Below are 27,747 nucleotides of genomic sequence, written 5' to 3'. Positions count from 1 at the left end.
CATCTGTCCTTGCGTGAAGTTTCTCTATGATTTTTTTTTTTTGTGTGTGTGTCTTTGCCCCCTCTTTTGCTTGAAAGTCAGTGGGAACGATCTGCTCTTTTGACATGCAGGGGGAGAAGGGTGAGCCCGGCATCTCGGAAGAAAAGGGGGCAAAAGGAGACAGAGGAGACCCTGTAGGTATTTTCCCGCAGCAACATTTTAAATGCTGCTGTGCTATTGAGTCATTTACCAACACCTCCTCCTACAGGGTCAGCCAGGTGCCCAGGGGGGCGAAGGGATGAAAGGACAGAAAGTGAGTCAATGTCAAGTGCCAATACATGATGCTCTTCTCTGTTTGTGTCTGCTGTCACTGTGCCTGCGAGTGTGTGAGTTATTATTGGTCTGTTTGGACTGCAAGGATATCTGAATGTCAGTCATCAACAACTAATGAATTGGCGGCTCTGTTACATTTTTCCCCTCTCAGCAGGACTACACAACACAACACAAACTAGCAGCAGGCAACTTGTACTATTCTATTACAGAATTTTGCAGTCAAACGTGCATAGGTCAGTCTCATGTGTTGCCACTCAAACTTGTTTTTGTCACAATGTAGTATTTCCGATCCGCACCATAAAGGGTAGTTATTCTTGTTCACACTGAGTAGACACACCATGCTTAAACTAAATAGAGAACCCATGCAGGAGCTTGAAAATTCAACCTTTACAAAGGTGCTCAGCACTACTGTTTTTATGATGAGGTGCAGTATACTAAAAATGTGAGCAGTTAGATTTTCCATAGTCACCAAAACTCCAGTATACTGTGAATAAAAAACGTAAAATGCCAAATGCAACTAGTAGCTACATAATCAATACTTGAATGCTTATAATTGTGTGACAATTAAGAATAATGCTGTACTAGAATAAAAATCAGCCTTAGTGGTCAAGTATGGTATTATACAAGGAATTTTTTGCAGATTGTTGGCGTGAAGGTAAAATAGTTTCATTAATAACACAAGAATGAAATACAGTAGTTCTTTTTTGGGGGGTGAAAAAAACGCTACCCTTTTTCTGGGGATGCCACATTAGTCTTTATGTTCCCTGGCTTTCATCGTTCTTCAAAAAATTGGCTTCCTCTCTGTCATTTGCATTTGATCCCAATCCAAATGTGCTTTAAAAGCCTATAAAGCTTTGCTGTCTTAACACTTTCAAATTTAGAAGATTGTGGTAACTTGGCGGTGAATTAATTCTCTGTGTGGTTTTGAGTCATTTATATGATGCCTATACTATATATAGATGGATAGATTCTTGCTGTGTTGTGAAAGCATGAAAGTAATAGCTTATAAATGATGAATGGGAGAAAGTAGGCTCCCAACAGCAATGCATCACAGTTAGGGCTCCCAACACGCCCATTACAAAAGGTTGTATGCGCTCTAAGGATGCCACAATACCTACAGGGACTACTGTGTGCATGACATGAAGACCATTGATGAATGCTTTTGTGGCACTCACCTCATATCACTTGACTTCCACTTTATTTTCCATTTTGCTGTGCCTCCTGTGTTGTTGCTTTAAAAGATATTGGTGTATCCGTGTGAGGTCATTGGTAACATGTTACCTTTGAACGTACAAACCCCAATTCCACTGAAGTTGGGTTATTGTGTAAAAAGTAAATAAAAGTAGAATACAATGATTTGCAAATCCTTTTCAACCTATATGTGCACATCCACACATCTGTGAAGACATCATTATCTGTAAAAGGTACGTACAGGTTTCAGAGCAACGCATGCCGTCGTCCAAGTCTTTTTCAGGCACGCCCCTTCTTATTTCAGTAAAACAACACCAAGCCACATTCTGCATGTATTGCAACAGCGTGGCTTTGAGATAAAATAGTGTAAGTACTAGACTGGCCTGCCAACAGTCCAGACCTGCCTACTATTGAAAATGTGTGGCGCATTATGAAGCACAACAGAGACCCCGGATTGTTGAGCCACTAAAATTGAACATCCAGCAAGAATGGAAAATAATTCCACTTAAGAAGCTTGGAATTGGGGTTTGATATTTATTTACCATATTGACATGGTTTTTACCTACCCACTTTCAAATATTTTATACACCAACTCCCCCCATTCAGAATTCAAAATGCATCGAAAAGACAAAATTAACTTCCTGTAAAGTTTAGTCAGAACTTATTGCTGTAAGACATAAGTTAGAGATGATTTGCAGATGGAAGTGTATGGCCACTTCATGATCATTGATAACACCGGAAAGTTAAATGGGTCAAGTGTATGAATAGCAGAATGCTGGAAAGAAAATTATGTGGGTGCGGCATATGCATATAACTTATACTATAACTAATAGTCATTACTGTGTTTGTTTTTTTAGGGTGATGCTGGCGCCTCTGGTCCACCTGGTCCTGTAAGTATACATGAGTATTGTGTTTTTTAGCCATTATAAACCTTTGTAGATTCTGTATTAGCTTCCTTCTGGACAACACACAAAGAGCCAAGTACAGTACTTTCGATTGTATTATCTTTTGTGAATTACTAACCCTTGCCACACTGGGCTGTTGAGCTTATGTGTTATCTTGCTTAGGCTGAGAGAAATGCTGCATTTTTAAAACGTCATTCTCAGCATCCTCCACTGGCATCAATTTCAGTTTCAATTTCAAGCAGAGGCTGCCCATTAACCAAGCTCATGCTTCCACACATTGATGTCTCGTCAGGGTGTCATATGATGTTGTGATAAATTTATGACTGATATGTACAGTTGGTAGTTGGCAAAACTTCATAATTCAGTTTCAGAGTTTGAAAATAAGTTGCTGAATTTTTTTCTCTCTGATAAGTGGTACAAAGTAAAGCAGCCTCTGCTCAGTGGAGCTGTATTCAAAATATAAATAAATGAACGAATGAATGAATATCGTCGCTGTCTTGTGAAAAACACTTATGTCCAATTTTGGAAAAAAAATATAATTTTCATGTTCATGCGATGTCTGTAACGCGAAAACACCATTCAAGTAAGAAAATTGAAACAAATAAACATACCGGTAAGTGTTTTTCACAGGACACCGACGATATGTTCATTGTACTGCTGACTTATCAACAATGAGCCAATTTTTGGTGCTTTATTGCTATTGTCACTGCCATCAAAGAAAGGAAGCATTTTAAAAGTAAGGAACATTTTACTGTTATTTGTTTCTCCCAGTATCAAGAATCGAACATCAGAATAGACACCATGGTGGACGGTTTTGTCCAAACCACTGACGACTTCCTTTTCAATTGTCTCAGTACTTAAAATTTCACTTCAGTGGGAAAGAGAATTGCTCCTCTCAATCAAAACCAAATCGCTCCGTCATTTCCACCTTGTGTAGTGAGCTGTGTGCCACCCAGGATATTGCAGACGTATTCAGCAGCACACACAAGAGAAGAAAACATTAGTCATTTGATAAATGAGGCTGTTTGAACATTTAGTACTAGTCTCTGTCTGTGCTCTCTGCCTTCCTCTGGCAGATAATTTTGGCAGTTAAGCATCGATTTCCCTTACACAGCAGAAGCAGGGGTTCAGATCATTACCCTCCCTCCATAAACCTTCTTGTGCCTCTGTGTATTAGTGGCAGGGAGGTGCAGTGGTTTTAACGGCGCACACTGCATCATTCTCACCGATGGACTGAACGTGGCAAAACAGGCTTTTGAGCTCAGAGACTTTTTTTTTATTATTATTTTTTACAGCTGACAGCCTTACTTTACAGTGGAGCTTTGTAATGCGTTCAACTAAAGCTGGCATCCTAAGCTCTGTTGAGTAAATAGTGGCGTGTCAGAGTTCACCGCTCATGTGCGAAATTGACAATGAGGCTGCATGTTGATGGCGCTGAGACGTTGATCAGTGTCTGAAGTCAGAAAATGAGACAAGTGACTGCATGTTGGATTTTGATGGATGGTGCAGACGGCCGTTTGAGACAGCAGATGATCCAGTCTCTTTTTTAAGGTTCCTATTCCTCCTGATGGGAAAATGTAGTAGTTAAACTTTACTTAATGACTTTAATTGTCTCAAAAGGCTCATAAGCACAGATGCGCCTGCACAAAGACGTCAATTCAGAGAATGGGAGGCTAAACAATGACAACACTGTCTAATTTAAGATTTAACTCAAAATTTAAGGGCAGTTTGCCCTTCCTCCTGGATGCTGTTTTCGCTTACTTTGTCTCTCACTTCATTAATTGTGATGCTTAAATCACTGGACATTGACGAACTTATTATATCGTATAGTGTGGGCGGTAAACGTGAGACAGGAAGACAGAGGGTGTTTGGTTTGGTTTTATTTGCCATGAAATGAATGCACAGATTAAAATAACATGCACAAAACTTGCATTAGAATATATGCACATGATCCATCTTAAACCCTATGAATCCAACATTACGCTGGTTAAATATGTATTTCATGCAAAGAAAGTTCTTTCAAAGTGGGAATCATAATTATGAACATGATGATGTTAAAATACAATCTAATTTACAGTATACTGTGAAAAGAAGTCTGTTACATTGTCATACATAACACTAGCAGTATTGGTCATAGATTTATGGCCAATAAAAAGTTAGATTTAGTGTTAACTTAAAATAACAAATCATGTGATCCTCCAACCAACCAATCACAAACTTGAAATGCATACAGTGTTCTCCTCTTATTCTCCTCTTATCTTTAAGTTGACAAATTGATTTACTTGCCAGACGCTTCAGTGCATGTTTGTATTTCTCTTGTATTAGTAATCATTCTACCAAAACCGAATGACATGCAAACAAGTTTCATCACATGTAAACGGCTGTAAACAAACATGCACGCACTGAATCAGTCAGTGTGTCAAATGGAGTTATGCATGATGAAAACAAAAATCTTGCTTAGTCAATGAGCTATACAACTTTTCTCCTGGTTGACAGTGCCATTGGTTACTTTTTGTGTAGATGGCAGTTGTTTGGAGCTGGTTGTGCAGATTAAGATGAAAAATTAGTGACTGTAATTTTAGGCACATTTGAGACAATAACTATTACAATCTCTTGTGTATTTTGGATGTTAAATATCAACGTCATTCATACTCGTCACATACATAAAGTCCCAGGTGGGGGCCTCAAGTCACATGACTTAACTCGAGACAGATTCAAGTCGCCAATTTTAGGACTTGCGACTTTCTTTGCTGAAATTTACATAATACCCAACTTGACCTGGTCTTGAAATATATGACTTAACAAGTCTTTGCTGTTTACAGTTGAAAATCAGAATTTTCAGCATAGTGTGCCAATTGTTTATTAATTGTAGTATTGTTTTGTGTCATGCATGCAAACCTGGCAACCTGGCTACAGTATGTTGCAGATGTCATGAAACAACTATTGTGGAGGGAGCTCTGAAGATGTTTATAAAAGTATCCTTACTAGCCATTACACGAGCCTCCAAAGCAAGCACCCAAAGTATGGTTCATTTCTAATTGACACTGTCAAAATGATATTCATTGAATAGATATTTACTATGATGTTACAGTGCGCTGTATTGCAGGCTGAGAGATGTTTCTAATGTTTTGGGTGAAGTTGTCACTCATCTCGCTGTATGTATTGACTCTCAATGGATTATGTTCTGAAGGTACTTTGTGTACTGTAGGTATTTCATCAAAGTATACACGACATACCTCTAACTTATTTATATGCATTATAAGATCAGAGGCAGGTTCTTTTAAGATGACTGACATTATTATTCTGTCTAGGTGATGACAGCTCATGGGTTGAAGCATCTCTTTGGAACCGTAAGCCGTTCCATTGTACTGTATAATAAATCATTGACAATTTGCAAATATGATAGAATTGTAGATTTTGCTGAGTCACATTTTGAACTGCCTTTTTTTGTCCTGTGCGTTAAAGGATGAAATGATAAATATGCAGAAGGGAGAAAAGGGAGATCGGGTAAGCATTGTTGAATATCCTTTTGATTTCATTTTTCATTTTCATTTTAACAAAAGTGATTTTGTCAAATAAATCAAATAAAATGTGCTGTCGGTTGAAATTGCAACTCAAGGACTACAGGGATTCAACACATTGAAGATGTTGAAACTTCATATTTCACGTTTTCATTTAAATTAATTTTGGGGACCTTTTTAGTTTACCTAAATTACAAATAAAATTTGTAAGATAATACACTATACCTTCACACTTTTCTCGTCCTTTTGGATTATTTCACAGGGAAACATTGGGCTGCCAGGACAAAAAGGAGATCAAGGTCCTGAGGTGAGTCCAGGTGTTCAAATTATTTATTCATCCATCCATCCATTATCCACTTTTTTTTATTTATTTATTTATTTATTCATTTATTTACGCTTACTACGGTTCATTTGACAGTGGATTCAGTTCTCTTTCTGGTCCCCTTCAGATCAGCTGGGGACAAGTTAATACATTGGCTGTAGAGAAAAATGTGGACCTGTGCATTCACATTTTATAGATTAAGTGAACTGCTTTGAGAACTTCAAACAAATTGAATTGAGATCAACTTTGGAGGTTATCTCAGGTCCTTATTATGTTGAGTGCTTGCTCCTTGAAGACAATAAGGAGTTGAAAGGGAACATGCATTCACTACCTGCTCATCTAAATTAACGGAATGGGTGTTATTCCTATGATACAGAAAAGGTCACAACTTTGATTTTTTATTTATTAATTTATTCATTCATTCATAAAGGTGTTTAAGGACAATGCATCCAGCATATGCCTATATTGGTAGCTTTGATACTAAAATCAACAGCCTACCAGTTGCAATAATAGAGGGGGGGAAAAAACAACAACTTTTTTTTTAATTATTTTTTTTTTTTTACATTTTGTTCTCTCAGGGCAAGCAAGGTCCATCTGGACCAACTGGACTACCCGGTCTCCCAGGAGAGCCAGTAAGTATGCCTGCTGCAGACTTCATGTCAAGCCCCGTCGCCTTATCTGTCACCTTGGCTTATCCTCTGCTTCCAAACGCAGTTCGCCAGACTGAGCCTGAGATCAATTGATGAATACCACGATTAGCAGGATGTCAGAGAGTAGAGTCTAGTCTATTTTTGTTTTTTTTTTCCTAATACAGTCAGTCAGCAAATTTAATAATTAATTAGCGGAAAGAAGAAAATGTCTGCGCTTTTTGCCAAAAAAACGAAGTGCAATCTGCTTGCTGCACCTGCTTTGATAATGAGCATCTGTCTTCCTTGAAAAACAGGGAGGGAAAAAGAGACATTTTATAAATCCTGTCTAAAAGGAAATTACGTTGGAACCCGACAGTCTGCAGAAGCAGAAGTGAGGAGGAGGAGGAGGAGGAAGCTGTGGAGACGAATGTGTGTGAGATGAAGGTCCGCTGATAGATGTCTTTTTTGTCCCCACTCCTGTTTACAGGGCTCGCCAGGGGTGCCTGGGAGAGATGGCCTAAAAGGAGAGAAGGTAGGAAATCATCAAATCAAGTTCTCATCTCAAATTAAAAAAGAAGATTGTGTGATGTTTTTATAAGCACTTGAACATACAAGACACCTTACTGAATACTCACATGCCATTCATGCCATCGTCAGTCACGCCAGAACTTTGTTTGCTTCCGTTTGCCCTCGACTACCCCACAATTTTACACGACCCCTTCTTGCAGCAGGACTTGTTCCAAACACTCGACTGAAAGTGACAAAGTGCAACAGTGTGCGCCTTGACACGCGAGTTTGATGAGGTGTGTCGCTTGTCAAAATAAATGACGCGTTACACGCGACTCCCCTCCCGCTACAGGCATTCTGTCAAACTCCGGGGCAGAGAAATAAATCTAATTCCAAATGCTTAAGCTTTCTCTGTCCTCTCAGATTGAGAACCCTCCTTTTGTCACCTTCACTAATGCAAACTAAACTCAGAGACAGGTGTGATTATGTATTCATATGAGAGTCAGAAAAAAACAAACATTAATTTCAAGAGTAGATTAGGATGAAAAACAAATATATGTACATAAAGCCATTAAATTCTGTGGCTGCAGAGAGAATGTTAAGTGTGCTTAGCATAATGAACAACAAAGTGTGTCCTTGTAAGGCTGCATAAGTGCTTACATCTACTCTAGCAAGACATGCCCTAACACTGAACTCTCTTTTTTCAGGTCATTTAAAGAGGAAGTCAACACAAACAATTTCTTTACAATAATATGTTCTATGTGGCCCCACTAGTCTAAACTTGATATTCTGATTAATATTGTGTTTGTGGAATATGAATTAAGCAGCAAAATCCACCTGTTTTTCTCAGTGGCAGCCATTTTGTTACATGCTGTCAACTGAAAATGACATCACAGTTGCTCAGGTCTCAGGTAAAAAACAATCATGGCTCAGCTTCAGAAAACAGGTGCTTAGACTAGTGGGGGCGCATACAACATTACTGTAAAGAAACTATTTGGGTTGACTTCCTCTTTAAATATGTTCCTTCTTTCATATTGATACACAACGTCAGCCTGTGTGTAATGTAGATACAGTGCCATGAAAAAATATTGCCCTCTTCTCAAATTACTTTCTCCTCTTCATAGTTACCCCACTTAAGATCATCAAACAGATGTAAAAATCAGACAAAGAAAATCCAAGTCAAAGTAAAAAGCAGTTTTTAAAGGGAAGACAACTATTCCAAAGCTATGTGGCCATGTGTTAAAAAGTACTAGCTAAACCTAATAACTGATTGGGCCACATCAGCAGCAACAACTGAAATCAAGCGTTTTTACCACTAGCAATGAGTCTTTCACATCTCTCTGGAGGTATTTTGACCCACTATTCATTGCAGAATCGCTTTAATTCAGCAACACTGGAGGATTGACAAGCATGAATGGCTCAAAGGTTTAAAGTCATGCCACAACATTTCAATCAGATTCAAGTCTTGATTTTTTTTAGACTATTTTTAGACACCATTTCCCAAAATGCAGAAAGAATATAACCTTACATCTACGCATAGTTTCCATGCAGCTCTCGTTCTCTTTTTAGAGTAGAAAATGTCTGACCTAGTGATATTTTTTACTTCATGGATGCTGATTGTTTTCTTCATGGCTCTACCATTCTCATTTCTCTTTCCTGCAGACAGTGACGGAATTGAACATAAAGTTGGATGTGAAACTAAGTTGACAAGTTCACCTTGCTGTCACGCTGTTCACTGTAAAAACATATGCCATGTCGTTACATCTTTGTTGTCTTCCTTATATTTGTCAGCTGTCATTTTGATTTTGAGAAAGAAAACCACTTGTCAACATCACTGGGATTAGTTCCTTCCATGAAAGGATTGCAATAAATTACTTCAGACAGGAACCAAAAATGTGGTTTGTCATGCAGGCAGCAACTTTCAAACAAAAGTTAATAGTATTATGAGGGGTTCTAGAAGTCGCCGAGGACAAAGTTTACTCTCTACCAAAATGATCACCATAAATGGCATCACACATTCCACAAATGAGTCTGGCATTTCATGACTCACGATTCTTTCTATAGGGAGACTTGGGAGAAGTGACGGGGCTTCCGGGACTCCCAGGACCTAAGGGCGAGCCTGGAGAGCCTGCATATGTGGTGTGTATTCACATTAATCAAATCAAATTGTATTTATATAGCACTTTTCACACATAAAAATGCAACTCGGCAGTGCTGTACAATAAAACATCAAAATACAACATGAAATGAAGACCCACTCCCTCCCTCCCAACATACGCAATGACAGACGCAACAAACGCAAACCTGATAAACTATGTTAAAAAGGACATGGCAAGGCACAAAGAAGCCATATGAGGAAAGAGTACCCAAGGGGAGCTTATCAATATCTGACCGTTTTGGCTGTCCTGAATGTTCTTGAAAGAGTAAAAAACATGGCTTCCGTATAGCTCGTGAACCAGCAGCAGATAAGCAAAAGTAGCCCCTCCAGCTATAGCCTACATAGAAAACATGTTCTTATGATGATGCAAGTCATGACGTACGGTAATCAAATATTGGATAACATCAGCCTGGGCTATCATTTCTCATACCATTGAAGCATTGCATTTTAGGGACGTGCCTCTGTATATAAAAATGTTCATTTCAGCTTCATCAAACAAGTGACTCTGCACGGTCCTCCTTCGACTTCATAGTTTGGACAATCTTGTTGTTAACTTGGGAACAACACTCAGCCTGAAGCGAGCTCATCAGGCAGGGAAATAAGGGAAGGAATTAGAGCAGGCCAAAGTGCTTATACCTCTTACATGTTTCTCAAGCAATATGTGTGCAAAATAAGACACCATCTTCGGAACGGAGGTCCTTTCGCGAATGTCATTGCTGGTAAGTGTCTCTGAGGGAACATAGATATTTTTCCACACATTTTATGATCTTTCTTATTTAAGACGACCATAAAAGTGATAAAAAGTACTCAGTGGGTGTCTTTAATGAGGCAGGCCTCTTCAAATAACTGTCGCTCAATTGATTTTTGCCTGTAAATGAATGATGACGGTCTGTATTTCTTTACTCACTTTTACGATTGGATGTAATGATGACGTTCTCCTGGAAATGGTGTCATTGTTAATCCCAATCGACCATCTTGAAGCAATACACAATGTAGATTGTGGGGCTTGTTAAACCACAGTCATCAACGTCATCTATGTGCTGTAAAGTAAATGAACAATAATAGATGTAGATATTATTTTTTAGCCATCTATACTATGGTAACCATTGCAAACATTACTTAACATGAGTTGTGACACATTTAAGATTGCAGTGTAGAGTTTATTATTCTGTTTTTTTCTGATTTATCTCTCATGTTGACATTTAGGGTGATGGGCTGTCTTTGTCCAGAGGCACCCGTGGCCCCAAGGTAAAGCACTGACACTGCAGATCATCACGAAACAATCCATTCAGTCAACAATCTGCTCATCCTATATTGATATGTATTGAAATACTTGACTTTTTCTTGAGAGTGTAAAAATGGTAAATATTTATCAGAGATGTTTTGTGAAAAGGGTATGCTCCCAACTATTAGGGAAGACTTTTAGGTAGACCCTTTCCTGTTCATCCATGGAATAAACAACAACAGACAGTGCAAGCCAATGTAGGCAGTGCATTTTTTTACATATGACCTCACCAAATGCAATTTTGCATGAATTGCTACAGGTTGCCATAGACACACTCCAAAACCTTGCAAAACTCTTCCCAGAAGAGTTAAAGTTGTATGCAGGAGGGGAGACATGTTGTCTTTTTGATGGTGTAATGCTCTGTCCATACGTATTTAAAAGGGAAGTTAACCCAAACATGTTTTTTTGATAAGGCGTTCTCATTGGTATTGCGTTTATGATTTAAGCAGTAAAATCCACCCGTTTTTAGCCATCTCAGGGATCGGCCAAATGACATCACAGTTGCTCAGGACTCAGATAACAACCAATCAAGGCTCAGCTTGAGAAAACAGGTCAGCTGTAATTGGTCGTTATCTGAGTCGTGAGCAACTGTGATGTCATTTTCAGTCGACAGAAGTGACAAAAATTTCAACTAGTGGGCCTGCATAGAACATATTCTTGAGAAAACAATGTTTGGGTTGACTTCCACTTTAGCATTTTGTTTTTTGTTTTTTTTTGTGCTGAATGTACCAAATACATTTTGGTTTCCAATGGCTCTGTAACGGGGGAAAACAAATGACATACTGTGTACATCTCAGCACGTGTTGAGTTTCAAATAAAGCAGATAAGGAACATGTGCGCGCCACTGGCCTTGAAAATACGTTACCTCCCCGTCAAGCTGCAAAAGGCAAAAACATGAAAGCGAAAATCTATTCGGTCCAGTCTAAATACTTAATGATCATGCAGTGCAGCAGCTCTCCAGGAGCTTCTGATTGAGCCGTCTGACTGCTGCCTTGTTCTTTTGTCAGGGGGAGCGAGGCGTCCCAGGACTACCTGGAGAGCACGGTGATAAAGGAGAGCCTGGAGAGAGCATCACAGGCATGCCTGTGAGTATGATGGTGAATTTGATTGTTCTTCGTATTTATTATTTACCTTACGTTCACATCTACACCCAGAAAAAAAAGACAGAGCGCTCAGTAAATTCACTTTCTGCTGAAAATGTCTGTCATTACTGCAAAATGCTTCCTGCCGTGTGCCTTGCATTCATCCCCCATCATATATCTTGCGCAATGCACGTTTCAACCTCGCCGACATGATTGCAAGGGAGCCTGTCTCCATTTCTTTTAATATAGAATTGTTGGAGGCAGAATCAATATGAGCAAAAGGTGTCTAACACAATAGCTTTATTGGATCCCCGGTGCTAGAGGGCAGACGGCGTTAACAAGCTGCGTGATGTGTTCACAGGGCCCCTTGGGACCTCCAGGAAAGCCAGGAATTGAGGTTTGTGGAATATACACTAAATCCATAACATGAAAACATATATTTTCTTTGACTTCCATCTTACTGAAACTACAACAAGCTGTATAATAATTGCTATGCAGTGGAACCACCAAAGTTGTGTGCTTTGGAAATTTAAAATGGCATGAAAAATGATACCTCCCAGTTCAAAACGTGGGAGTTCAAACCATCATCATGCGAGACATGAGATGCAATTCATGTGAGACTTTAGCTCAGGCAGCATTTAAAGCCCGTACTTCACTGAGCTGCAAAGGTTTGCGAGTGTTTGCACATGGCGCAATGCTGGCTTTTCAACAGGGTTCGTTCAAGGTTACAAAACGTCGGATCCAGTTTTTATGTCACAAAGAAATTTTGAACATGTTCAAAATGATGATTACAAGAAAAGACAGGTTGCGACTATTAAAACCGTTTGTGAATGTCTGAGTTATGGAGTATTTATGTTGATATGAATTAGAAATGTAAAAGGAAAAAAAAAACGTTTTTAATGCGAACTTGAAAAATCAACCAACATCTCCAATATGGATCGTGTTCAACTTGGATGTTCCACGGTAAATTATGTAAACAAGGTTTGCATTTGTATCTGCCAGCTGGTATTTTTTATTAAGTCATCAAGGCTGATGTGTATTTTTCAGGGTCTTCGTGGATCCCCAGGGTCACCTGGGCCTGCTGGAGCTCCAGGAAGAGAGGTGAGTTGTTCCCATCACCTTATCCACCCCCTGCCACATGTGCAGATAATAGCCAACATAATGACTGTCATCTCACTGGGGCTGAGCCACAGTGTCAGATCACACATTGCCACCAACTGTGACGGATGTGAAAGCACAATTACAGTGTGGCATGTTCGCTTGATTTCATTCCCGGAAGGGTTGTTAGCTTCTTTCTTTGTGTCACTTAAAGGGCCCTCCCGGCAGACCGGGCCCCCCTGGCCCTGCTGGACCTCCAGGTGAACCAGTAAGTTTGAAAATCCCTTTTGCGCATTTGCACCGTGAAGGGAAATTTAGCAGCTCCAGTTTGGGGGTAATTTGTTGCTCGGCTTGCTGTTCACGGCCTAATGTTACCTTCAGGAAGGTGGTGGTGTTATGACTAATTACCAGCCCCCTGCTTCCTCCCCACTGCTGTTTGCCTATAGTTTTCATATAGTTGGTGTCTGCAACAAGCCAGTGGTAATGAGGGCTGCTGCTTAAAAATGGAGGGAAAAGCCCAAACCATGGACATTTTACATTTAAAATGTTGTTGTAAAAACTCACAGACCGTATCCGTTGACCATGTCATGTTGGTCATACATGGAAAAATGTATATCATATGAAGATGTGGGGATGGGGAAAAAAATATCCAAGTGCTTCCCCTCAGCCTTGCAGATTGAATCAGTAAAAGTGAAACATATTAAACGAATTTTGAAGTGTTCATGGTTTTATTCTTTCAAAGCATTCATAAAAAACAGCATTATTAACCGCTTTCTACAGCACCAAATAAACATCTGAATAGTTTTGTAATATAATAAATGTACTAGCCTGAAGGTTCCTATGTTTTATGTTCTTTTTTTTACTTTTTTCTCTTAGACTGCACTACCAATTGTTGGAGATATGGGGGCTTTGCTCAAGGTATTTTATCATTATAATTAATGACAATTGCAGCTTCCCGAGGTCGAATACATTATTTCTGAACGGCTCATTGTGTTACTCATCTGGAAACGTATGGCTTGCAAGAGCCTACAGAGCAATGTAAAGCCTTTGAGTGCCTCCATCAGGATGTCTGGCATTCAGAATTATTTGTATCTCACCCTGTTTCCAGAAACACTAATATTTAGAGAGACAATTTCATTTGACTATTTTCATTATGCTGCAATTTATGCTGAACAAAAATATAAATGCAACACATTTGTTTTTGCTCCCATTTTTTCATATGCTGAATTGAAACAAGTAGAACTTTTTCTTTGTACAAAAGAAGCTGCGTCCCATCCATCGTCTGTACCACTTATCCTCACGAGGGTGTTGCCTTTGTTGTAGCCCATCCCGGCTGACTTTGGGCAAGAGGCGAGGTACACCCTAAACTGGTTGCCAGCCAGTTGCAGGTTCTCTGAAATATTGTTCACAAATCGATCTAAATCAGTGTGAAAAGTTCTGCAGAACGTCTGCCGGTCCATTTATCTTGAATGCTCGCAATATTATACAGTACTAACAGTAACTGCCTGAAGACTCTATATTCACAACTATTTAATGGATGCCAGAAAGATCAAGACATGGCCATGGAGCCTTTTCCTGCCAAATGTGAAAGAAGGTCAAATGTGTCCCAAACGGATCCTACTCTTATACCACACATCGGGATAGCTCTGCCTCTCCCATGTAACAATGGGGATTCAACTAGATACATGTGCCACAGAGTGCCATAAATAAGAAAGCCAAGCAAGAGGGAGGTCACAGCAATACAATGGCCTAGGTCAAGTCACCTATCTACTGTAATTATCTGTGCCAAAGAGGCCTAATCCAACAATTGTTTGTGAGCAATTCTCCTATGCCGAAATAATCCATCCACCTAAAACTAAAGAGCATATCAAGATTTTTTGGCTGATGAGACAGCACGATTATTGCACAAGTTCTCATGCCCACAAAAAAGGCCATGTGCAGTTTTATCACAAAACATGTCGCAATTTTTCATAAACTGTCACTCTACATGGCCGTCGTCCTCATTGGGGTCTCAACCTGACTGTAGTTTGTCATTGTAAATGACTGTAGTGGGCAAATGTCAAATCTTCATGGATGAATCCTGGTTTTCACTCCAGGGCAGATAGAAAACATTGTGTATGGTATGTTTGTGATGGGTTTGCTGATATTAAGGCACTTCTATGTAATAATCATCCTGTCTAAACAGCATGTCCACATGCCATACCTATGAGGTGGATGGATTATCTCGGCAAAGGAGAAGTGCTCACTAATATAGATTTAGACAGATTTGTGAACGATATTTAACAGATACCTGTAGGACTTTTGTGTGCAAAGTCCGAGCTATTTTATAGGTCAGCTGATGAAAATTGGGAGCAAAAAAAATCTGTTGCAACTGGCATTTATATTTTTGCTCAGCATAGAAGCATTACAGCAGTCTAAGGTCAACATTGATGCAAAACATTGAAAAAAATCATTATGATAATGCAGATTTCAAACTTCTTTCAGAAACGTACAACTTTCTAACCATGCAGAGAGACAGCTTTGGTGCCAGCACTAATGTGCCAATAACAAAAGCTTAGAAAATGTCTGCTGCTATGACATAATTGAATTATATGTAAAAGCTAATTTCTTTCCAAAAAATCTATATTTACTTTTCAACTTTTTTTTAATCATATAAACTCTGATATTTTCTTGCAAATTTTTCATTTTAGCATATAACTGTAGTTCTGCTTGTAATGGCACAGCATGCTACATTCCGCTTGAAGGTGCGGTCCTTATATTTAAATGGATCATGAGGAATGGTGATGTTTAAAATTCTCGCCTAAATGTCACAGCCAATGAGTTTGACAAAGTTCACCACTCACCTTGATGAGAGACGCTCTTGGTGGGTTCACATTATTTCTGCTATGCAGACATTTAAAGAACACTTAGTGTCAGTTGCGTTCTTGTCCTCCACCCTGGGATATAACATAATAAGCTATGAAAATGCAGTGTTCGGCTCAGACTTGATGATATCTTGTGTCACCGCGTTTGCTTCCTCCATCGCCCTGCCCTCCTCGTGCTGCTAGAATGCCTGCAGTGCTTGCCAGATGCGAGTTTCCGGGCTGACTGGACAGAAGGGTGAGAAGGGCTCCCCTGGAGTGCTTGGACATGAAGGCACGGTGGGAGAAAAGGTATATGTGACTTATGTGATTAGTAACATGCTGTAAACACCTGTGACCCCATCATGTCATTTGGTATTAAACCTATAGCAGGGGAGTCTGGGGCTTGATTTCAGACTTTTTACACTCATACATATTTCTTGGAATCAAGACATCAAATGCAGTATAAACAAAATGTGTACCTGATGAAAAATCAAAGTCTCAGGTATATGTTTTTTTGTGTTTAATATATTTATTGAAGTTTAAACAATACAACAACATAAAAGAAAAAAGTCGTTTTTTTCTGTAGTTCCAGCAACAACTGGAAGATCGATTGATAAACACCCAAACAAAACTTAACAAACGAATTTCCTCACTAGTCAGTCTCATCATCCAAATGGCAATTTCTAAAATCTAAAATCTAAAAAGTGGGTTTCTAGTGTATATTCGTGCCTAAGGTATTTTGCTAAATCAGGTAAAATGTGAGCTTTTTACCAAAATAGGTCTTTGTTTTATGTCTGAATTACGTTTTCCTGGTTGTGATTTTGTTTTCTTTCTTAGAAAAGAATAATGGGACTTACATGGTTGCTTGAAATTATCCAGTATGCAGTATGCCTGCTTGGGTGATGACACCTTATTCATTCCTGTGTGTTTGTCTTTGAAACAGGGGGATCCCGGTGTAAGAGGTCCAATGGGGAATCCTGGGAAAGAAGGCCCAAAGGTTGGATGGAGATATGAACATATGTACATAATTTCAAAACCTTTAGTAGCCTATATGGCATGTAACTTTAGATGTCAGAAATGTCTGTAGCTGTAGAGAAAGTCATCTTTTGTACTCTGATACGGGGTTGCAGCAAAAGTTGTTGCTATGGATACAATGTGTATACTGTATACTGTAACTGTATACTGTATATCAAAGTAGAATCACACACAATATGAATGACCTTTTTTTTCATTAAGTTTGCAACAAAAATAAAATGTGTTGTTTTTGAAATAGTACAATGACTGTATATATATATATATATATATATATATATATATATATATATATATATATATATATATATATATATATATATATATATATATGTATATATGTATATATATATATATATATATATATATATGTATATACGCTAAATTTCCATCACTGGCTCTGCCCCCACAGGGAGTGAAGGGAGAGCGAGGCTTCTCTGGCCCCATGGGAGATAAGGGCGATGAGGTGGGTGCAAAAAAGTAGAAAAAGTTGGCACAAGTTTGATATTCAGATATTCTAATGCGACATATCAAAAACTTTTGAATGTTTGAGTGGCATTGTTTCCATATTTTGCCTTCTGAGGTAATAGGAATATAGCCTACCCTGAATGTGTGTGTGCTAATTAAACAAATACAAGACTGTCTAGAGCACCGTTTCTCAATTGTTGTTACACTGGTACCCGCATTTCCCTTTTATTGCTAATTTGTGACCCACTTTTATATGGGGTCAAGAACAATTAACATAATTCATTGTTGTATAGCACCTAAAACACATGTATATTGTATTTTTTAATGCCATTTCAAATGAGTCTGACATACTACCAAAAGCATGAAATCCACTGTACTGGTTTTGTTTACAGGTTTTGAGAGATACAAGCATGGTGTTCCCCATTATTTGCAGGAATAGGGACCGACAGAGCACAAAAAGGTTTAATAGCTGAGTTTTTCAGCGAATAACAGAGTATAGGTTTGGGGAAAAAAAATCCACCCAGTGTGAACCGCGAATATGAGGAGGAAGACTAAAAATGTTGTTTCCCTTACCTAATATGTTCTGTGTGGGAACGATGTACGCCTGTGTGCTAAAATATATGAATACATGTAATTTTTTGATAGCCGACCCTTGCCCATGAATTGAAAATCTTTGGTCTGGAGGAGCTGAGAAGCATTACATAGGTTAGACAACAACAATGTGTCAATGGAAATATTTGTGCTTTCCCTCAGGTCTTACATCGTCCCTATTTAATGATTCTCTCATTAATTGATTTGCTGCCGGTAGAATGCTGGAAAACATTGTAAGACATAAACATCTTTCTCCTTTGGTTTAAATGTCAGTCAATAGAAAAATGTGTAAAAAGCTAGTCTATTTTAACAGCAATGTGAAGAAACGTTAAAACAATATTAAAACTATTTTATTTTCTTGTAAAAAGGAGAATAATGGCTCTGTTGTTGCCAAAGGACTCTACAACTCTTTTGTTAGCAGACTACATTTGCAGTGTTTAGCATTAACATTTTTTCTGTAATGGCATGTGACTGGTAGAACCCCAAATCGTTGAAGGAGTAACTCAAAGTCTTTATTCCATTAAGGTACTAAATAAGAAACAATGTTAACATAAAGCACTACTAATGAGTAGGTAAATAATATTTAACAAAGTACCAAAATAAAAGACTAATTTGGATGAAGCAGTACTGAGGAGGAGGAAAAATAGTGTCTGCAAAGTATAAACAACTAATAAACATAAAGCACTACTAACAAGTGGGAATAAAACAAAAACAAAAAAATCAACGAAGTTCAAACAAACAGTAACTAAGCTGATGAACTGCAACAAGTAAGAATACCAGGAAAGAAGTATAACTGATTAACTAATTTAGTGGGTGAGGCTTGTATTCAGATTCAATAGTCCAGAAGTTATCACAATTTTTTTATTTTGACTTAAGTGACAAATCTCCACTGTCTCAGGGGCCTCCTGGAGTCCCAGGACTTCCTGGAGTCACAGGTCGCACCGGGGAACCGGTAAGACGTTCATGTTTATTATAATCTGTTTATAAAATCCAATGTTATGTCCTCATAACAACTAGTACACATTTTGATGCTGAATGAATGGTTGACTGTTCTGATTGGTTTGCAGGGGCTCATGGGTCGCCCAGGTCCAATGGGCCAAACTGGATCGAAAGGGGAACGAGTACGATTTTTTTTTTTAATTCAGTGTTATGCTTTTTTAATTTTGTATTTCATTCAAGTGTTCCTTGAATTAGAGTTTTACTATTTTCAGCTGCTTTTATTATTTTAATGTTTATAGATTTCATCAGCTTGGAACTGTGGTTACAAAGCATTTTTCTTTTACCATATTTCTCAAGAAAAAATCTTTCTGGTTTATAAATGACAGGGAAATGAAGGACCTCCTGGTCGACCAGGCCTTCCAGGACCTCCAGTAAGTTGTCAAACAAACAAATTCAGGCTACTAATTACAAATGTGTGAGTGCGAGTCAAGTCAAAAATGTCCTTTACGATAGTGTTTACCTGTTCTGTGTTTGGACATGTAACCTTCGCAAGCTGAGCGGCCGTTACCTGAGCTCTGAGCAACTCTCTCATATGGATAAGAATAGGTGGATTTTACCATGTTTAGACCAGTGGGGCTGCATAGAATCCATCCATCCATCCATCCATCCATCCATTATGCAAACCGCTTGACCTATATTATTGAAAGATTTTTTTGTACTTGACTTCCACTTTAATTTTGAATAGGGAATCAGGGTAACTTGTTAATTCTGGTGTTTTTTTTATTTCAGTTAATATATGCAGTTCAGAAAGTGGATGGATGGATGTTATAGATATCACCTAGAATGGTGTAGTAAAGAAATACAAGTACAAATTAAAGACAGAAAAAATATTTTGACCTATCAGGTACTGTTGTACACACATAATCTGAATGTGATCCAGGTATTATAAACTAACAATCAAACATTACACTCCATTTTTAAACAGAAATCAAAATGTCTAAGAGTCTGACAGAGGCTCCGAATAAGCTGAACGTCTTTCCATTCAAAAGGTTCTTAATGGATATGTACTTCAGGTTTGATTTTAATACGTACCGGTAGTCTTTCTAGTGTTGTTTTCTTGCTATTTTATTTTGTTATTTTAAAGGCATTTTATGTTGTAAATCAACAGACTGAAAACATTTCAACAAATGTTTTTATTTAGCACACAAGACTGCCTTGACATGTCGTCCATGCACAATTGATCCTGATTCTGCTTTCACTCCACATAACAGTATTTAGTGCAAGACGAGAGCAAAAAAATGACAAACAAGTACAAATATGATGACATTGTGACGACCGGCTGGCTGGCATTGAACCATGTTCGCTTCCTCTAAAAGGCCAGTGAGTAAGCGCGTCCAAAGCCATCTATAATTCATCAAGCGTCCCCTTGAACCTGCCTTACACCCCCACGCACCCTGGCCTCATAAAGTGCAGTCTGGGGGGACAGGGGATGGCTCAGTGGCCTGAAAAGGGCACAGGCATCCACTTGCCTCTAAATGAGCACCTTAACTCCCCTTCTGTTTTAAAAGCTTAAATCTTAAAAGTCTAAATCGTGTAAAAACAACTTTGTATTGGAACACGGACTCAGGGAGTCCAAGATGTATCCGCATTCTCACTCCTCAAAGGTTGTTCGTACTTCTTGGACTACATTAGGGTTTATGAAGTTCACGGTTGTCATTTTATTCTGTTCTCACCCATCACGCCTCAATGTGAAATCACCAAATGAGGTATTGATCGTCTCCGTGCAGCTTTTAAAGGCTTAGCAGTAAATACTTGCCCGGGGCCCTACTGTACCAAATCTTGATGCATAAGGATCTCAGCAAGAAAACTCTGTTGGATGAAATGTGATGTGATTTACTGCTGGTTGTGTTTTAGGGAGTACCCTATGTGGAGGGCAATGGGATGAGCAGTCTGTACAAGCTGCAGGTAAAGACCTTTATTCAGTGTCGTGATACAGTGATGCATGGAGTGCGCAGTGCAATGCCATCAATCATTTTGGCAGAAAAAGTCTATGCCTGTGGTTAAAGTTTCTTTGACCCATATTGTGGAATAGAAAGCCATGAAGTCAAAATCATGTCTTTTCAGAGTGGTGGAGCTATTTTAGGACCCCCTGGGGCTCCCGGTGCGCCGGTAAGTATAATCATCGTTATGCCTGAAGTGATTCCTTCAAAGCGCACTGTGAAGAAACGTCAGAAGCCAGACATGTTGGTTCTAGAGAGCCGTATAAGAAAAAACCCATCGGCCCTCCAGTGTTATCTCGGCTACTGAGGCCCTCGTATCGCATTCAGTCACATTCATTGAGAGCTGCTGCTGCTTGCTCGGTTAAAGCTAAGAGGCTCCCTGATTCTCAGACAGATGTCTCTGACCTGCCCCAGGATGCACAAAACCTCAGCGATTTGCAAATGGAAGTCAGAGTTCAGCCACATAGTGTCAAGCCAAAATGGCCCACTTTGAAATTCCCCTTGCACTGCTCTTCCTTATCAGGCAGTTTGCAATCTCGTCGGGCCCAGGGAGACATCCAATCTAAGGCCCCACAGGGATCATTGCTCCACAACAGCTGATAAGGGTGGGGCACAAAAAGAATCTTCATGAACCACAGTTAAATCTCAAACATTCCCTCTCCTTGTGCTGCCTCCTTCATAGACTAGCCTCAGTCGTGGTAATTCACATGTAGCACAATACATGTATAATTTACATGTTCCAAACATGGTGAATTTCCGGAAGCACACTGAAAATATGATTTACCAGCTCCGTCCGTCATTTGTCAGTCCATTATTTTTCATGACAAACTGAATATTAATAGTCAGTCTGTTAGTTAGAGACACTTGGTTGAGCTTGACATTGGCATTTATATAATAGGTTTGCATGTAAAAATGACATCAGTACTAAAATGACACATTTTGGGGCGTGGCTTAAGTTATGTTTTCGGTCTCAGCTGTCTACGTCACGGGGAGGGAGCCAAGCGTGGTAATATGGCTCGCCTTGTCAGTTCTGTTGTCTAAAACGGCGACCGATCGCCACCAAAATGCAAATGCACATTACTACTCTTGTCTACTTCAACCTGTGAAAGTATAAAAGTGTTCTGCACAATAGTTTGGATTTATTGACTTAAAATGTTATCTCATCATGATCACCTCCACAAAATCAAAATTACCGTGGCGATTGCTCCTCCATTTACACAGGCTAAAGCGGACAAGAGCGTGAATGCGCACACGAACCCAGACTGGTTTATATTTCGGACAGTTAGCGACGCTATACACGTGTCAACCTCAGGAGGCAAACGGCGACTGGCAGTGGACAAGCAATCAGTCAAGCATGGATCTTTTTTTTTTTTTATATAGCAAAGAAGCAGTGTGCGCTCGTTCCAGCGTTCCAGTTCCTCATTCTCATATAAATCAGCCACAGAGAGGTTAATCCTTTTGATATGTTGAAGCGGTCATTAGTAAGGATGTCCACATACATTTTGGTGCCAATTGATCACCATTTTTGGACGTTATAAGCAATGAATGTACTGTACAATGATTTCCAATGGAGAGTTTGTAATCGGTTCCTCCAGTGACTCCGACTGAACAAGGATAGAACGGTACGGTGCGCGGCCATTCTCCTCATTAACAAGAGGCGTTATTCATGGAGTCACTTATTTCCTAATTTCTCTCAAATTTAATGATAAAATAGAAAATGACAACTCTTTCCATTTTCCTGATCAAAAAATATATCAAATGAACTTGTTAGTGAAAACATGGCCATCCCGGCCCCACCGGCCCTTTAAGTCTGTCATTTCGTCCTTCCAAAGTCCGTTGGTCAGTCAGTTGGTCCCCCCAAAAAATGTCTGAAAAACGAGTGTCCGCCAGTGATGGACTAACGGTCCGTCAGTAACGGACTGACGGACGCGATTAATGAAGATTACACTGACGGATGAAAACCCACATCCGTCATTCATCAGTCTTTTTAATGAAGTCCCATCATCACTCATCAGCATAACAAGAGTCATTCACTAACGGACTGACAACTGGTCCGTCAGTCTGGCGGAATGCCCACTTCTGCTAAATAGGAAAACATGATCGAAACCAAAGGATTCACATAGTGCCATATGCTCCCATTCATGCATAAGTCTTTTTTAAGTGCACTTTTTACCTATGCGTTTACCTATTCTCCCGTAATGACTTCTGGCCCACCACCGTTTGTAAGCGGCTCATATGTCTGCACCAAGCAAAGAGGCGTCACTCACTGAAGTCTGACGTTAGCTGCAATTCATGGAGCATGGAGTTTTGCTGAGACATGGGAATGCCATAGATACCATTGGAAAAATATGTCACATTTGAAATCTGAAATTAACTTCCATAGTGGATATATGTCCTCGCCAGTTGCCGGGTTTACATGGAGACTTTTTTGCCATTCGGAATGATTTCATTCCAAATGAAGCTCTCTGGTCACCTCTTTACATGTGACGTGATCTATTCCAATCGGTCGTTTACTGTTCCACCCTGTTACAGCCGTGTGACACGCGGAGATCGATGTAAACATCACTGTTCTATCAAGATGTAGTTCATTCGTCTATTTAGCACAGTAATTTCTATTGTTTTAACACTTTTATTAAAGCAGCATCTTGATAAAAACAAGTTAAAACAAGTTCTCGCATCGCAGACGACCTCTGGTAAGATGCCGCCATCTTAAAGTGTGTATGCGACGTCACTACACGTTTTACGTCAAGGCAGAGCATTTGTAGACCGGACGTAGCCAGGCTACTCTGATTGAACTATTAACATGACGCTCATGCGGATTGGCAAAAGGAATATACCACGCCTGTGAATCCAAATTAAATTCAATTGGGATTGGATCTTTTTATTGTATATTAATATGGCACATTTTCATTCCGATTGGTCATTCGCATCCTTTCTCATCAGAATACATGGCTCCATGTAAACCCGGCGAGTGTGACCTGCACTACACTCGTGTAATACGCCACTTTGAGTATGCATTTGTTTTGTTTTTTTATTCTGTATGGAATAAATTAAGTAAAAGTAATTTGTTGTACTGTAACACACAGCAAACTTTATCATGTTCCAAATAAGGTGAAGATCATACTTCTAATGTGATGATTTGAATTTTTTTTATCTTAAATGTTGCAAGACCATGTGGCATATTGCAAACATGAGTATTATCATGGTTTATAAAAAAATATATATATAACTTGGTAAATACATTTTTTATATAGCTATAGTGATCCGAATGTTATGACTGGAACGTGTGTACTATACGTTTCAATTACAACGCAGAATACCACTTTACACTGTACATTATTTTTATGAGAACAATCGTCACATTCATCTGTCCTTTTTTTCAAGGGCCCCAAAGGAGATGAAGGACTCGCAGTGAGTTGAAACTTTTTTTTTTCAATGAAAGATTCATTGTCGATTTGATGTTTTCTTTCAGAGCCAAGCGAGAGTTGTCAGTTCATTTCAATCAATGTGCGTACTTGCCATACAAGTCGATACACTCTGAAGCCTCCACCTGCTGAACTCCAACACACACAAACAGTTATTTCTCCTGAAAATATGAAATAGTAGGACCACGTTGTCTTGCCAGTGGGAACCCATGAATCTTCAATGCTCTTCAAATGCGACCCCCACTCTCTTCCTACTGATGCCTGAAAACAATCCACACAGACGTGGAAACAACTCTGCTCCTGCCATCTATGTGAATTCTTTATGCGCATGGGGACAATTGTAGATTTTATTGTTTTGTTGCACTGTGATTTTTCACCAGGATGTTAATTTGACATTTTAATAAATTGTGTGAGCAGCACCAGTGCTGTGGCGGAATTGCCTCAATCCGTCTCACAGCTGATCCCCCTGGCTGCCCTGCGCTCCCCTTAACCGCGCTCCCTTACTCGTGACAATCTACATGTGTGACAATTACCTGCACAATCCATCTATGTCAGTGCCAGTTGCCCCTCTTTTCCATGTAATGGCGTTTCTTCATGGCGGCTTGAACAAAATGAGCTCAATAGAGGCCATCTCTTGTTCATGCAGCTGCGAATAGCTCTCTATTTTTAGGGCACAAAGTAAGCCTGATTGGGATTTTTAAAATGGGGCGGCTCTTTCTCCGTCTCATCCACAGCCCACAAATTGTGACAGCGCATGCCATAGATCATATAATGTAATGCAGTGAGCCTGAAGTATTGTCCCCTCAGGATCATCTTCGCATTGACATGTGAAGGCTTGTATTAATACTCGGTCGAGTGTGCTGAGAGCAGAGATCGAAACGTGTGACGTCGTGTGTCATGCAGAATTTAATTTACCGTGAGGCACGTAGTTTGGATCTATATTTGACGTTCTAACAGTTACTGACAGCCATAAAATAACTACACCTTCCAAGAGCTCATCAACTGCCCTTATATGACCGTCAGACTAAAATAGCAACAGTAGATGAAATCAATTTTAGTCTTCACAAGCAGCATTTTTTTTTTTTTTAATGTTTACACATCTGACTGTGTCATTTTTGATTACTTGTAGGGGGAACCGGGGCTCATGGGATTACCTGGACTTGAAGGTCTACCGGGTGGTAAGGTAAGCAAAAGCATCTATTAAAAACAACACTAAAACCTACAATAAAATGAGTATTACTTATTTGTTGAATTGTACTTGAATAACTGCTCTGTATTAAATATAAAATACATACAGTTAACGCCAAACACTTACACTGCCAAAATTTTGAGTTAAAGACATTTGCCATTTTATTTAAAAATTTGTTAAAACATCACAATTTTAAAAATACCACATATTAACTGGCTTGACTTTTTTTGGCCTCGTCACTCTTAGTCCTTCAGCTTGATGTTTTGAATTGGACATTCAACAGCGCACTATAAAAAGCAGATCCCTCTATCGTGCTCGTCTTGACACTTTCCAGCAAAGAATTTGATCCAGTGAGGGACAAAGCAACTAATTATTCGTGTGTGCAGTATTTGCAACGTGTCTCCAAATGTGTATAGTTAACTTCTCCTCAGTTAATTTGTCAACCCAAGCATGTTTACATATTTCATTTCATAACTGCGGTTTGAAAGTTACACTTTCACCACTGAAGGGGAGCACAGCGCCAAAATAAAATCATTTATTTATCAGGAAGTAATTATGTATGATAATATATGAGAGTTGCCAACTCTTGTTGTTGAGGATAGAAGGATAACGAGACATAGCAAGCGTTGCAAGTCTACTTCATGTAGCACACCAAAATATCATTGCATTAAACTTCTTATATCAAACATATTATGTAGAAGTTGCTAATGTGTTGACGAGGTGGAACATCTGGTCTTTAACAGAAATGCTGTTAAAGAGACATGCAAAGTGTTCATCGAGTTCATTAGAATTTTTTTTTTGCTCCTTATAATCTTTATCACCTTTTGTGATAGTGAGTAGAAATTATGTTGTCTTCAAGTTAACCCTCAATTTGTGCTGTCCTGTTGTCAGAAGCATGACAATGATGTAGTTTTATAACACATCACTACACTATCTCTTCTATATGCACTGACTGCAACGTTTCCTTCAGGGTGATGTTGGTCTGTCTGGTCCACCCGGAATACCAGGCCCCACAGTAAGTTGGTTCCTTTGAGTCATATTTATCAGTCAGTTCATTAGGTACACCTGCACTATTCATCGATATATTTTCCTTTGCACTTGTCATGGGTGAGCTGGAGCTTCACCCAATCGCAGGGCACATAAAGACATTCAACCATTCATGGGGGTGGGGGGGGTTGGTATGGTGTAATACACGAACTGCATAAATTGTGCAGATGTACCTAATGTTGTGGCCATTGTGTTTGTTTTTGTTTGGCCATTGTTCATCTCAGCTTAATCATCTGCGTTTATCTGTATTTATCCAAGGTTCCACAACACTACACAAGATAATTAACAGTTCAGCTATAAGAGTGTACACCCCCCTGTTCCAATGCCAGGTTTTGTTTTTGTTTCAAGGACCAAGGTAGTTCATTTCTTTTTCTTGTTTTTTTTTTGTGACGAAAAACCTGTACAACTCAAATAGGGAAATCAAACGGAATTCATTTCGAGAGGGGAAGAAAAATAAAAAACTGGGATGATGTGGTTACAGAAGTGGGTGCACCCTCTTTTACCTTGGGATGTGGATATGTTCAGACTCAACTCATCATCTACAAACGCAATATAAATGGCAGCCAGCACACACTAACTATCATTTTAACTGCCTCTGCTTGAACCTGAATAAGTTCAGATGTTCTAGTAGGCTTCTCCTGACATTGTTGGCTCCCTGCGGACATGACTTGTGCTGTGCGATATGAACACAAACGTTTGGAAAAGTCAAAACATCTGAACTTAATTTGGGTTCATCAGAGGCATTTTAAATGGTAGCAGGTGTGTGCTGACTAACATTTAACATCAGTTAACTTGTTTTCCTAAATTAGTTATATGGGTTATAGATAATATCAATGGTGAAAAAAGTTGTGAAGTGATTAAACTTGGTCTCATTTTTTTTATACCACAAAAGCCTGGCGTTTGAACAGGGGTGCGCGGACTTTTTATATGCACTGGATAACCTGCTGTGTGTTTGTGCTCTGCAGCTTGGTTCTATTATAAATGAGAGGTTGCAGAGTTCCCCCACATATGACACCGTTGAGGGTCTGTCAAACACTGATGATTCTTTTCTCTTGCCTTTGATTGACAGGGGAAGCCCGGCCCTCGGGGAGAACCAGGGATCCCAGGAGAACCGGTGAGCAGCAGCCTCCAACTCTCTTTGAGCTGTCAATCTGCACGTCATTCCTTTATCACTGCTGACTGACACGTTGGCTCTTCTCTGCT

At 39.3% G+C, this 27,747-nt stretch overlaps 1 protein-coding gene across 4 annotated transcripts in view; it reads left to right on the top strand.

Moving 5' to 3' along the window:
- LOC147139788 (uncharacterized) overlaps positions 1–27,747 on the top strand; it is a 115,596-nt gene that overhangs the window by 72,771 nt on the left and 15,078 nt on the right. For all 4 annotated transcript variants that reach the window (XM_086045159.1, XM_086045160.1, XM_086045161.1 and 1 more), the window contains 27 exons: positions 111–173; positions 248–292; positions 2,361–2,393; positions 5,720–5,758; positions 5,874–5,915; positions 6,192–6,236; positions 6,830–6,883; positions 7,368–7,412; positions 9,452–9,526; positions 10,752–10,793; positions 11,838–11,915; positions 12,274–12,309; positions 12,960–13,013; positions 13,225–13,278; positions 13,887–13,928; positions 16,058–16,162; positions 16,797–16,850; positions 17,298–17,351; positions 18,843–18,896; positions 19,012–19,065; positions 19,270–19,314; positions 20,798–20,848; positions 21,008–21,052; positions 24,268–24,294; positions 25,438–25,491; positions 26,468–26,512; positions 27,614–27,658. In XM_086045159.1, coding sequence (XP_085901285.1) covers positions 111–173; positions 248–292; positions 2,361–2,393; positions 5,720–5,758; positions 5,874–5,915; positions 6,192–6,236; positions 6,830–6,883; positions 7,368–7,412; positions 9,452–9,526; positions 10,752–10,793; positions 11,838–11,915; positions 12,274–12,309; positions 12,960–13,013; positions 13,225–13,278; positions 13,887–13,928; positions 16,058–16,162; positions 16,797–16,850; positions 17,298–17,351; positions 18,843–18,896; positions 19,012–19,065; positions 19,270–19,314; positions 20,798–20,848; positions 21,008–21,052; positions 24,268–24,294; positions 25,438–25,491; positions 26,468–26,512; positions 27,614–27,658 — 1,380 coding nt within the window. The remainder of the gene's footprint in view (positions 1–110; positions 174–247; positions 293–2,360; positions 2,394–5,719; positions 5,759–5,873; positions 5,916–6,191; positions 6,237–6,829; positions 6,884–7,367; positions 7,413–9,451; positions 9,527–10,751; positions 10,794–11,837; positions 11,916–12,273; positions 12,310–12,959; positions 13,014–13,224; positions 13,279–13,886; positions 13,929–16,057; positions 16,163–16,796; positions 16,851–17,297; positions 17,352–18,842; positions 18,897–19,011; positions 19,066–19,269; positions 19,315–20,797; positions 20,849–21,007; positions 21,053–24,267; positions 24,295–25,437; positions 25,492–26,467; positions 26,513–27,613; positions 27,659–27,747) is intronic.

Source organism: Filicampus tigris, chromosome 11, assembly GCF_054856515.1.
Source record: "Filicampus tigris isolate MCC_2025a chromosome 11, RoL_Ftig_1.0, whole genome shotgun sequence".
Taxonomy (NCBI): Eukaryota; Metazoa; Chordata; class Actinopteri; order Syngnathiformes; family Syngnathidae; genus Filicampus; species Filicampus tigris.
The sequence above is the reverse complement of the archived record's forward strand: the minus strand, read 5'-3'. Positions and strand labels throughout refer to the sequence as shown.